Source organism: Bactrocera latifrons, unplaced genomic scaffold (genome assembly GCF_001853355.1).
Source record: "Bactrocera latifrons isolate USDA-ARS-PBARC rearing strain unplaced genomic scaffold, ASM185335v1 scaffold_8, whole genome shotgun sequence".
NCBI classification, from domain to species: Eukaryota; Metazoa; Arthropoda; class Insecta; order Diptera; family Tephritidae; genus Bactrocera; species Bactrocera latifrons.
Window position 1 is genome coordinate 3,125,776 of NW_017537489.1, and position 14,146 is coordinate 3,139,921.

The 14,146-nt window shown below is 34.8% G+C and overlaps 1 protein-coding gene across 2 annotated transcripts in view; it reads left to right on the forward strand.

Moving 5' to 3' along the window:
- The window catches only part of LOC108976826 (lipoma HMGIC fusion partner-like 3 protein), a 29,558-nt gene that overhangs the window by 9,105 nt on the left and 6,307 nt on the right, over positions 1 to 14,146 (forward strand). For both annotated transcript variants that reach the window (XM_018946189.1, XM_018946190.1), the window contains exon 2: positions 12,272 to 12,472. In XM_018946189.1, the coding sequence (XP_018801734.1) occupies positions 12,331 to 12,472 (142 nt within the window). In that variant the 5' untranslated portion in view covers positions 12,272 to 12,330. The remainder of the gene's footprint in view (positions 1 to 12,271; positions 12,473 to 14,146) is intronic.

Consider the following 14,146-nt stretch of genomic DNA (forward strand, 5'->3'; position numbering starts at 1 on the left):
CTACTCACTTACTAAAGTACTAAGTACGCTTATGAATTTTGATTTTGTACAGCATAACCGGACCACAGCGTTCATCCGTCAAATGTACAATATAGTATGTCATTATTGTTGTTGCTGCTGATCGTGCGATAAAATAACAGCATTTATTATTAGCCAACGCCAATCGGCGTCAGTGGCATCCCACAATGTGGCGCAACAATTGCTGTTTGCAATTTTTTCGCCGATCAACGATCAATTTTTTCCCGATCAAGGCGATGTGTATACTATATACATATGTATATAGTGCGCCGTTACTTGGCTGCGTTTCGCTTGATCGGCGACTGACCAGCAGCCGCGTGTTTTGCTCGTTGGATCATTCAAAGCGCGGTGTTGCTCGATAACTGGTTGATCGAATGTCTGATGAGCTAGCTGACTAGTTGGCTGCTGATTAAATTTGTCTGGCTATTTGTCTCGTCGTTGCAACGGAGAGGCTGTTGTGTCTGGTCAGTTGGCCTGCGTCTGGTTGGGTATGCGATTTTTTTTCGATGAAAGCTGTTCGCTCGTTTGCTGGTTAAAAGTTGATTATCTCCAATCAGTAATGATGATTGCACCGAAAGCATTTTGTAGTCATAAAATGTGTAAAAGTTGGGTAAATAGTAATTTCACTTCGTCAACGGATAGCATAACGCATAAGTGCTTGTAAACAGCATAATTTTTGTAATATTAAAAGCAGCGAATGAAAAATGTAATGACTCTTAAAAAAAGTTTTAGCAAATTCATATTAAAAAGCAATTTTGCTTCTAATAAAAAGTTATGTGTTTGGCAAATTTCAAAATTGAATACCTTTTATGCATTCTTTTTCTAACTGTGACTTTTTTGTGATATGCTTGTATGGAATACTCTTTTATTTGACGACATATCTTCACGAAATTTGCAAAATTGGCTAAAGCAAGAGTACAATCTCATTAGAAATTCTTTGCACTGTTCCACTATAGCATCAATAGGGACGCTATAAAAGTAGATCAATAGGGACAGTAAACGACGTCATATTTTTCCTGATCCAATTTATGGTCGTCATAATTTAGCGTCTAGTGGAAAAATTTGAATCCTCAGGCACAGTACAAAATGTTCCCGTGCCAGTGAGACAACAAAGTGGCCATAGTGTCCTGCCGCCAGCGAATCAAATCAGTCTCTTACACGTTGTTCGCAAGCGTTGGGCATCTCTGCGACGTCGTTGTGGCGAATTTTGCGGAAACGATCTTGGCCTACATCATTAAAAGATGAAATTTATGCAAGAGCTGAATCCGCTTGACACCAGTATCGTCGCATGTTTGTTAATTGGGCTGACTTGAAAACTATCCCGATTTTCATCGGAAAATCATCATCAACGATGAGGCTCATTTCTGGCTGAACGGCTTCGTCAATAAGAAAAATATGCGCTGTTGGTTAAGCAGCAATCAGCGCGAACTCTATGAGTCACCATTGCATCTTGAAAAAATTACGGTTTGGTGCGGTTTATGGGCCGGCAGCGTCATTGGGTCGTACTTCTTCCGCGAGTATCACGACCAGCAATGATAACCGAATAGGTTGGCCCGAACTTGGACAATATGTGGTTATAACAGGACAGCGCCACAAGCCACACAGCGAATGTCACAACCGATTTATTGAAAACCAAGTTTGGTGAGCGGGTTAACTCACGAAATGGCGCAGTCAATAGGTCGCCCCGGTCGTGAGATTTGATGCCGTTAGACTATTTCCTGTATGGTTACGTCCAGTCTTTGGTCTATGGCAACAAACCAGTGACGAATATCGAACGTGAAATTGCAGTATCGGCCGATTTATGCTTGAAAACCGTCGAAAATTGGGTTCAGCGTTTGGACTTATGCAAGCGTGCCAGTGGTGGCCATGCAAAAGATATGGAGTTCCATAGATAATGGTATCACATGTACTTTCACAGGAATTTGTAGTGCTCTTATTGAAAAACCCGTTATTAGTTAGGAGTATTATAGCTTGGGTGAACCTCTTGGTTTTATTATTTTTTAAATATTTTAAGAAATACATATATGTAATAATTCAATATTTTCTTAAGTTTCCATTCGATTCATGATCGAAACTTTCTTTTTTGCTTATTATTTGACATCGCGTATCAGTGAGCGTTGATTGAAACATCAGCAGCAGCCCCATAATTGTATAAATGTGTTGAAATGCGTCGAGACGCCTTTTTGTTGTGTTTACGGCATATGAGAAACTCACAGCGATTGTTTAAATTACTCTTTGTGGAGTTGTAAAAGCTTTACTGTAGAGCTTCCACAAATTAAACCAGTGTAAAAGGAGTACACGCTTTTTCAATTTCACTGCAATTAAATATTATATTCGAGTTATTAAGCATGTGAAGATCGCTCGAATGATCGTGGGCTTAACTCAGGCTCGAAGCAATATCCAAAATTAGAGAACAATTGAACCTAGTGAGCTTTCGGTTGGCAATGCTAAGTTTTGAACATTTATTGGTCATCGGAATTATTTTAGGAAAATTAGCGGGAGCTTAAAAAAGATTTGAGCTTGGTTAACTGAGTTTGTTGAGAGCGCTCTACCTGCCGTTAAGTCAGACTCGAAGCAAAATCTAAAACTATATAAAGAGAGCTTTCGGTTTCATGGTTTCGACAATGATATACTTTAAAAAAATTTGTTACGAAAAAGCTTTTAGGAAATATAGCTTTTAGGAAAGGAGTTCAGATAATTTTGAAACTAATGCGGAATGCGCCTCAAAAAGTACAACAATAATAAAGTTTTGTCTTGAGCTTTCTTTTGTTCAACATCTGTATTTAAAAGCACATAAAATATACTGCATCAGTCTTATAGATTGCATATGCTAGTATCATAAATTTGTGTATCAAAGACAAATGATTTAATTTTTTTGAAGAGATTCATATTGATTAAGTCATAACCGCCGATAAACCACATGGATTGGAATTACAATCTTTCGGATACAGAAAAAATGTCAGAAGAAAGACGCTGAAAGAGTTTAGCATTCAAGGAATAAAAGCTAAATAAATTTCTTAGCTAAATATTGTAGTGAATAGTGTAGTCTTAAATCATATCAACTCGCCGGTTTTTAAGAGAAACTTAGCACAAGTGTTTAATCCGTTCTTGACTTGAAAAGATTTTAAAGAGCTTAGGAATATTTTAGGTGATTTTAAGTGAAAGCCTTACAAGTAGAAAAGTATTTCGATTTAAAAAGCTCTCAAGGTTTCTTTTTTAACTCCTCTTAAAAACTCTTCTTAAAATGAAAGCTTATGATCTTTTTTAAATCTATGCATTTTTATCTTAATAAAAACTATTCTTAAAAAGAAAGCTTGTAGGCTTTTTTAAATGGAAGTATTTTTCTATTCTTAAAAACTCTTCTCAAAAAGAAAGCATGTGAGCTTTTTTTAATTGAAGCATTTTTCTGCTTTTAAAAGTCATCTTAAAAAGACAGCTTACGAGCTTTTTTGAATCATTTTTCTCTTCTTAGAAGCTTATCTTAAAAATAAAGCTTTGCGAGCTTTTTTAAAACGAAGTATTATTCCATTTTGCAACTGTCAAATCTTTCACTTGAAATCAGAAATATATTGCATATGCTTAATACTTAAACTTTATAAGTTCTATTTAACGCGGCTTGACTGTAAAATGTAAGTACAATGTGCGTTAAGAAGAAAAATAATGAAAGTTGATTTTATAAAAGTATGACACAGCAATAAGTGTAAAAGCTCACAACCTCGCAATTGGAAGAGAAGCGGAGGCAATGGCAACTGAAGTGGCCGCATCCGCTGCAAATAAGCGCTGCCACACATCTGACGCCTGTTTAATGGAAATAGAAATAAAGAAGCATAATCTTTACTTAATGTCCATTGGCAGGCGAAAAGTCACTGAGAAGAGTGAAGTGAAACAAAAAAAAAAAAAAAAAAAAAAAAAAAAAAAAAAAAAAAAAAAAAAAAAAAAAAAAAAAAAAAAAAAAAATAGAAAGGAAGTAAGTGCTTGTCGGTGAAAGAATAGTAAAGTATTTCACGTCTTAAGCGAGAACGAAATTAGTTAAGAAGTGCACTTTGCCACAAAATATTGGTGAAGCATTCATGGGCCAAGCCCCGAAGAAAGTAGAAGGGTAAAAGCTTTCATATGCAAGTATTTTTAGGTACATACATATATGTATGTTTGTATGTACGCATATCTGCGGTAGTTCAGCATGAACGTACATACGTACATATGTAAAAATTGGGTCAAGTGAGCTCCCTTTCCTTTTTTGTTGATGCAATTTCAGCTTTTACTCCGCCAATGCTAGCAACTCATATACAAATATTTATGTGTTAGTGCTTGTGGTTGTGTGCTAAATGCCAATATAAATAATGTGCATATCGTTGAAGATGCTTGCATGTCCATAGATGGATGTGTGTGTGTGCGTACGTGAAAACAAAATGCAGTAAAATGCATTTTAGCATCGTTTGCACTAAGCAGCCACATTTATTGCTTTGCTGCGATTTATTTTTCACCAGAAAAATACTTCAGTAAATATATGCAAAAATTTTATTTTTTTTGTATACAATCTGAATTTATGAATCTAAATTGTATACGTACATTTTTCCTAAAATATTCCGCACTTTTAAGATTTACTTTAAGAGATAACTTTTTATATATTACTTTTTAATATTGCTTTCCTTTTTTGTTTTATAAAAGAATTTTGAATTAGAAATAAATATTAAAGTAAATGTTCGTTTTTAATTTAAAAAGAAAATAATATGTTTATTGAAAAATATTTATTTTATTTTCTTAAAAATAGTTAAGAAACTTTTTTTCAATAAATTTGTTTAGGAAAATTTAATTTTTTTATAAAATGTTTGTATATTTTTATATTTTTTTTAAATGAGAAAATAGAGAAAATAATATTCCCTTTTGACAATTACATTTTGTTGTCCTAATTCGCGCAAATCTTAAGATTAGAAGCACTCTTCACACATTTTTGGTAGATGCGAAATTCTTACGATGGTGGGTAGTTGTTTTTTGTATTTAATTGAAATATAGAAATTATTTTTACATATTGCTTTTGAAAATAATTTTTTTTTTATTAAACAGTTTGGTATTTCTCTTAAAATATTTTTTTTTGCATCTACTAGAAACCTTATTGTATTTATATGTATGATGCTCACCATAAGAAACTCAATTAAAAATATTCAAAAATATATTAAAACTAAAATGCGGGTGTTTTTGAAACTATGTACTCGTTTATATAACAGCAGTAAGCCAGAGTGATTGTCCAATCAGCCGCCGTTCGAAGCTCATAMACACCTTTCGTTATTATTATTATTTTTAACTCGACTGGATATTTATTTAGAAGAGTGGAAATGTCAAAAGAGTGCAAGACAAATGTAACAAAAAGAATAATTCAATGATGGTGGAATATACACACATACAGCTATATTGGTGCTTGCAGAAGCGTAGTAAAAGAGGTGTTTCGCATATATGCCTTTGAATATATTGTAGTGACTTTTTGCGTCTTGATCACCCGCAATCTTAATATCCCATTTTATTCGGAAACTGGTATGCTAAGATTTGTTTTCAATCATTACATGCAGTCATAGATTTTGGAAATAATTGTGGAGACTCAATCACCCGACAGTAGATATTCCGTATATTGAGTTAAAAAATGAGAAAAAAGTTCAAATAGGTTAAAAAAGTTGAAACCAGGAACAGGTAGAAAAATAATTGGACTTCATATGAAAAAACTTCTTCTGTACTGAAATAATGCCGAGTTTATATTTTATAACGGTTTTTTTTCATCAAATAGAAACGTTTAGAAGGTAAGAGTTAAAATAAAAAATAAATTTTACCCCTAGCACCTATATATTCTGACAAAAAAGTACCCGCAATTGTATTCAATATTTATTTTGTCGCCTTCAAAGTAATCCCCAATAGATGTAATACACTTATGCTAATGATTTTCCAGTCCTTGAAACATTTTTCATAAGCAGTTTTTTGATAGCCTTCAGCACCCTCTGCGAATTTTTTGTTATTCCTTCGATTGGCTAAAAACGGGTTACATGAAGCAGCTACATGCGTTTGGAGAAGAAGAAAAACTAAAGTGGAGCCAAATCAGGGGAATACGGTGGTTGATCGATGGCATTCATAGCGTTTTTGGCTTCATATGCGCTCAAAATAGTTTCGTGGTGCATTATCATCGTGTAAAATCCATGAATTGTTCTTCCACAATTAGGGCCGTATTCGTCGGATGTTCTTACGTAAACGCCTCAATACGGCCAAATAGAACTCTCTTTTGACCGTCTGTCCTTGCGAATAAAATTCATAAAGCACCAAGCCACGAATATTGAAAAAAAAAAACAATGAGTATCATCTTGATTTTTGAGCCGCTTTGGTGTAGTTTTTTTGTTTTCGGCTCGTTGTTGGCCCCCCATTCCGATGATTGTTGATTTGTTTGCATGTCAAACTCATGAATTCATTTTCTTTTTGACATTTAAAATGCTCTCCATGAATGTAAGATCGGAATTCACATCCAGAACGAGGTATTTTTCAATATTTGCAACCATTCCGCACTCGAAATTCGGTTATAAAAACGAAATTTGAGATAAGTTTTTTGTTTGATGTTTTTATCCATTGTATCGCAGCTGCTATAAACAAACTGGTTTACAGATCTGGCTCATATTTGGCATATTAATTAAGGATAGTCCTACCAATGAGTAAATTTCTGAAATATCATTAACCCGAGAAGAATTAATTACAATTTTTTGATGCTTTTTTGTTATTGTGTATATTTACATAACTTCACTTACCCCGACTAATGAAAAACCCACTTCTTCATGCCTTTTAACAAAACTCTTCTTATCGCCGTCAAAATAGGCTCCTGAGCCAATAAAAGCGTTCCAATATTTAAATCAATTTTCCAGCGATGAATCAGCTACATTGTCAAGCTTGCTCTATTGGACATTGGTCTTTGGTTTGAGTTCGGCCTTGGTTGAGTCGTTCTATAAGCACATAATTTCAAGCAAACTCGTTGTTAATTAGTTTTTTCATTGTAAAGAGACACGTCTTAAACAAACTGCTGTCAAGCACACACTATTTGACAAATGTACTATAGTTTAAACTGCAAACGAAAAAAAAAGTTTTACAAATGTAGAAAAAATTATTTATAGCGTAGTTGGAGCATACCAATCGGGGTCAAATTTCATCAAAGGGTATTTTTAAAGTGTCTCAAGACTATAAATTTCAGTACTAAAATACAGTTTTATTTGTATTAGGTTAGATTAGTCTGGCGTGGTAATAAGCACCGCATAGACTAGTTTTCGTTCTTAGCGATGCCAGTTAAAATACCATTTCGTGGTTCATGTGAAGTTGTCATCTTTAAGCATGGCAGCGCTTAACGCGAGAGTCAATAGGTTCTGCAGCCTCACTATCGACACTTCCTTCAGTGTCTGATTCGGTGACATTTTGCATATATTTTACACAATTTATTTATATCCATATTGACTTAAAATTTTGTCACTTGTTGTAAAAATTTTAACACTTTTCCCCTCCATATAAGTTGCTCACACGCCGTCTATGCTTCACAATGGTGCTTTAGCAACAAGATTTCTCCTATTGTTGCTCCAGCTTCCATTGTTAATATTTTTGTGTTTTTTCGCTATCGGCTATATGCTAAAGCAATAATTTTGTTGTTGTATTGTCAGAGCACGCAAACGACCTTAACAATTTAATTGGCGTTCGTTAATGGGTTTATTTTCTCGATTTTATGCACCGAAGTATTTTTCACTTTTATTGACTACGTAAGAGCAGTCGGTGCAGAAGTTTAATTTGCCACGCCATGAACCCTGAGTGTCATGCAACTGTGTGCATGTGAGTTTGCATATGCAAACATACACAATATACTGAAAGGCCGTGCTTATAAATATACATATATATATATCCATATAGATATAGATATGCAAGTATATAACTGAGCGCGTAAACATGAGGTGGGCTAGATCTATTTAGCGCATAATTGTAATTGTTCGTGCATTTTCGGCTGACGCAAAGTAAATTAAAAATACATAAAAGCAAAATTAAACATCAGCAGCAAAATGCAAAAAGTAAAATAAAGCAAAATGTTGTGCGAATCACGTACCATTTTTATCTGGTCGATTGTATGCAGGAGATATGTATGCGCGTCCAAAGAATGCTGTCTGGCATTTTATTTTTATTTTCTCATTTACTCATTACCTTTTTTGAGTTGCGCTTGCAAAACTCGTTGAAAAAGCGAAAACCATTTTGGAACAGAAGTGAGAGTGTTTTCGTGTTGAACGCGTGTTTTCAATGCTTTTTGTTTTTTGTGATTTTTGATTAATGGAAAGCGCTAAGTGATGCTCCATATGGGTTAACGGAAATATGTTTACGTTCATCTTGCTTTAAATGTATATGTCTGGCATTCACATGGTTTGCGCCTCATTTCAGTGGCTGTGCGGCAGCGGGTTTGTTGCTTAAGTCTTTCGTTTTTTCGTACATCGACTGTTTGGCTAAGCATTGGATGGTCTCTACACTAGGTGGTGGTTATTAATTGCTAGAAATCAATTTTTAATCGATTAAGTAAAAAGCTATGAGCATTTAAAGTTGAAAGTTTTCAGTTCTTGGTAATTCACTAAATGGAAATGCAGAGTTAAATCAATGCAATTTTGAATGTGTTATTGCTTGAGAAAGTGCTGACCTAATAAAGTTATTATTAAATGTTATTCAGATGTTATTTAGTATGTGATTTTTAGGTTTATTAGCGTTTTTTGGCTAAGTTCTCTCAGTTTATACGAGAGTTGTTTTTGTGTACTTATTACAACAATATAATGATGTTACGTAATTTTTCGTTTTAATTTTTGCATCATTAACACAAACTTTAAGAAAGTGTGAGAAGACAGCTTGTAGAAATCAAAAGCAAAAATTAAAAAAATAAAATGGGCTTAAAGTACGTTTAGATGTCCAAAAAGCGTTATTAAATTGGTAGAATAGCACAAAAAGGTGGCACCGCTGACCTGTAGGATTTCTTCTTAAAGGAAAAAAATAAAACGGAATAACTACACATCTAATTTAAAATTTCGTGCATACCATTATCCTAATATTATCTTGTTTCAACGCCCGCGTATTTCCAATATGTACTAATCTGATACCTACTTTACAGTATATAAATCAAGCAACAAGTTATCGGAGTATTAAGTCACAAATGATGCCTTTATGGTATGCCATCTCATCACTAAAAACATCTAAATCGGTCCATAACTTTTCAAAGCCCCATATACCGGAAATGCGAACCCCAGTGCTATGTCTAACTTCGTTCTGAAAATCTTGATCAACCTCTGGGATATGTTATCGAAATGAAGAGGGTATTTTTGTTTCCAAACCAAAAAAAAAAAAATGCTTCCGTTTGTTAAAACTGGATAAAACTCGGACAATACTTTTAATAGAACGTAAAAGTTTTCGAGCTTTTGGTTGATTTTATACTGCAAATATCGGGTTATATGTGAATTACTTTTTAAACCACTACTATTTAATACTAATACCATCAACATATATGATTTCTAGTCAGCCCCTACCTGCATTAGTAGTTGTGTAAGTTTACCAAAAACGGATCAAAAATCATTTTGTGTGTTAATAAAGCATTGCTTTTTGGGGAAAATACTGTTCAATTTGAGTTCTACACCAGTGAAGTCAACGTTTGGAAAGATTTGCTCAGTTGGAAAGAGACGAAATGAGCATCGCGGACAATGAAGGCAGTTTAGGGCACTGATTTCAAAGCGAAAGCTTTGTGCAGCGGGTATCGGGCAAGTTCATAATCCAATTAAAACAACAAATTGCTGATTTTGAGGTGTATTTGAGTGCTATTTCATCGTAATTATGTCGAATTTTTGCGTCGCCGTGTAACAGTAAAAACTTCGTCAGCCTAATGGACTCCACATTATGAACCAGTCTTCAAGCGTGGAAAGACGAAAAAGTCGGCTGGCATGGTTATGTCATCAGTCTTTTGGAATGGATTACTGAGAAAGCTATGATTCAGTACGCTGCATATTTGGTTGCAGTTCTATTCTACCATTCAAAATTTTTGAGAGAAGAGGGATCTTCTTGAAACTTTTCAAGACCTTATTACACAAGCTCTATTTTGTACGCTTTCAATTTAAGATTTCGACGTAAAATGCGCCAAGTCGTTCGAAACATCAGATCGAGTTGCTGCTAATGACATCTAATCGACATTATACGGTTTTCGTGGACAATCTCAGCTACGGCTGCTATATTTTCTTCACTGCGTGGTGGACGTGGTCTGTTCTGTCGAATATTATCCAATAATGAATGATAGGTCTCAAGAGGGTTGTTGGTGTAGGGAATAGTACGCTTAGTTGGCTGATTATAATGTGAATGTAAATAAAGTTGAATGATTTGTAAAAGTTCTTCAGGCGCTTTTCTTTCCACGACAACTGGCACGAATCCCACGATGTTAACACATTAAGAAAATACAAAATATAATGTACTTCGCAACATTTTTATACTCTCGCAACAAAGTTGCTAAAGAGAGTATTATAGTTTTGTTCACATAACGGTTGTTTGTAAGTCTTAAAACTAAAAGAATCAGATATAGGGTTATATATACCAAAGTGATCAGGGTGACGAGTAGAGTTGAAATCCGGATGTCTGTCTGTCCTTCTGTAAGTGCAAGTAGAAATTGAGATATCATGATGAAACTTGGTACACGTATTTCTTGGCTCCATAAGAGGTTAAGTTCGAAGATGGGCAAAATCGGCCCACTGCCACGCCCACAAAATGGCGGAAACCGAAAACCTATAAAGTGTCATGACTAAGCCATAAATAAAGATATTAAAATGAAATTTGGCACAAAGGATCGCATTAGGGATGGGCATATTCGGGCGTAATTTTTTTGGAAAAGTGGGCGTAGCCCCGCCCCCTATTAACTTTTTTGTACATATCTCGGAAACTATTAAAGCTATGTCAACCAAACTGTATAGAGTCGTTTCCTTTAGGCATTTCCATATACAGTTCAAAAATGGAAGAGAGCCCACCTCCCATACAAAGGTTATGTTGAAAATCAATAAAAGTGCATTAACCGACTAACAAAAAACGTYAGAAACACTAAATTTTACRGAAGAAATGTCAGAAGGAAGCTGCATCCAGGTTTTTTTTTTTAATTTAAAATGGGCGTGGCGTCGCCCACTTATGGACCAAAAACCATATCTCAGGAAGTACTCAACCGATTTCAATGAAATTTGGTATATAATATTTTCTTAACACCCTGATGACATGTACCAAATATGGGTAAAATCGGTTCGCAACCACGCCTGAAATCTCGATTATCACTTTACCATGCGAGAGGATAAAATGTTCGGTGACACCCGAACTTAGCCCTTCCTTATTTGTTTATATAGAATTTGCCAAAACCTGGCAATATTAACTTTACAAATTTCAGGAGAAACTCAATCCACTAATCCCAGGTATACTCCTCTCTGCTCAAAGGCAAATGTGCATCTCAGCTTATAGATAACTGAAGGAGTATAGGGTACAACCAAATTTAAATCTTTCATATTTACGACAGTTTTTGAGTAATTATTTTCCTGAAGTTACATTTGTTTTTCTAACTGTAGACTTTCACCGTAGACTCAGCAATAGCTCTACTACCAGGGGCCTAATTGAAGAATCATACTTTTCAGAAGCTCTGCTGTTAACCAGAAAGGTCTTTGTCGACATTGCTGAATTCTTACTTGACAAGGGCAATGTATGCAGAAAATGTTCGATATTTTCTTTGAATGAAGACCTTTTAATGGCTAAAGCAAAGTTTCGAATTGTGAATGAATGTATATATACATAACAACAATTAACGAATTTGTAAAGTTTTTAAGGCAAATCTGTGATTAATTAGTTGCAAGTTGGCATCAAAGAATGTCAGCCGCTAGGCAAAAAATACTAAAAGTAATTTATTTTTCAAGTAAATCGCCATCAGCAAGTAACTTTGGTAGCACCTAAGGTCATTCAACTGAGTCATACGCGTAAAATACCATTTGTTCCACACCAAATAGTAAGCGGCTTAAAATATTAACTGCAAGCTTTCAGTGGGCCTTACTTAGTTGCAGCTGTTTCGCTGGACTTTTTAATGATGTGCCATTTTTAATTAAAACCACAAGTGTATTTTTTATTGTGTGCAAAAAGTTATTATATTTTTATATTAGATATAATAAAACCGAAAAATAATAATAACTATTTACTCACTTCCAACTTCTATGCTTTGCAGGCAAATACACAGTGAAGTCGTGAGCGCGGAGGAACACTTGTGTGTGAGTGTGTGGAAAAATGGGCACAAAGATCGAGTACGTGGACACGACGCATCTCTATGCCACCAAATACATACGCAACTCAAAGGCCATAGCTGTACTCTGGGCGATATTCACAATATGCTATGCTATTATCGGCATTGTTGCCTTTGTGACGCCAGGTTAGTATGTCAGTCGATCCTATATACATACATAACATTTGCAAGTGTGTTTGTGTCGTGAACTGTTTGTTGGCTAAGTTTGATTGATTTTGATTTTTCCACTTGTCAGCGTATAATTTGTATTCTCTTTTATGGTAAAAGCTAATGATTTTTTCAGTTTATAATAGTCTTGAATATTATAGATAGATATAAAGGGTGATCCAAAACACAGAAATTTAATGCAGAATGTTTACTATCATTCGAAAGTACATTTTTTGGCATTTAATTTTTGAAGTTATTATAAGAACTTAGATCGGTCGGTTGGTATGATTTAGTTATTCTACAGAAATCGCACTATTGTCTTAGACAAAAATGCATGTCAATTCTTTTTTATGATAACTAGTCAAATGAGAAAGCTTTTTATGCAAGCTCTGCTTTTCGTAGTTTGTATTGGCAGCTATATACTAACGGGCGTTACCATTTTCAATAGCCTTTGTTGACAGATGACGCGTTAGCCATGTGATTTTACATGATTTTTGTGTTATTTTTGTTTAGACTCGAACTGACGTATGGAACGGTTTAGCGCTTTTCACATCGAGATCTTAAATTGAAAGCGTACAAAATACATCTTAAGAAAGAACCAAGAAGATTCCACGTTTTCGAGCCAAATTTTTCTTCTCGCTGAGACCCATTTCTAACTCAATGGGTAAATAAATATCAAAACTGCGGCATTTGGGATAAAGACGAACCTAAAGAGATTCAAGAGCTGTCGGTTCAGAAAAAATACCGGTTTGGTGTTGTTTGTGGGCCAATAGAATCAGCGGTCCATATTTCTTCAAAAATGATGCCGGCGAATACGTAACCGTCAATGACGACCGTTATCGCGCCATGATAATCGATTATTTGATGCTTGAAATTGAAGCTCGTGATATCGGTTCTGAAAAATGAGTAGATTCTTGGTGAGAAACGAACGTACGTAAAATCTTAGTTTTTATTTCTTATAGGCTCTCCGTCGTTTGCATCTCGGTGTTAAAAATTTCATGACAAACTTAATATATGTACTCTGTTCCATCCAAACCACATGAGTATTGAACGTGCTGAACTCAAAGAAGATCCAAAGAGTTTTTAACAAAAAATACCCATAAAATGACTTTGAATGACCTTAAAAAAAAAACTGATCGACACTCTGATGATATCAAGTTTTGTGCAAAGATGCCGCACGAGCTCACCATCGATCAATTCACCGTATTTCAAATCAATGAAACTGATGAAAAATATGTACGAGTGGGCTTTATTCTTATACCTGAAAATATAACTTATTAGAAAATGTTTGGAAAAACTCAGGCCCATATTAAAGCAGCTTAAAATATTGCTTCGACCGGTTTACTGACTTCGCAGACACCTATGATGAGTAAAAATTTCCGTTCCCACGACAGTCGGATCTACGGAAACCGGAACGGACCCGGATTTTTATCCGGCCAAGGACTGTCAACTCGGCAGAACTCTGCCGTTACAACAACAACAACATGAGTAAAAATTTAGTTTTTCGTAGAAAGTAATTGTGTTTCTTTGAAATTATGAAAAGTTTCCAGTTCCTTAGCAAATAAAAAAGTTTACCATACAACAACTAGATCTTGATTAGTCAGTTTGTATGACAGTTGCATATATGCTATAATGGTGCGATATCGGGGATTT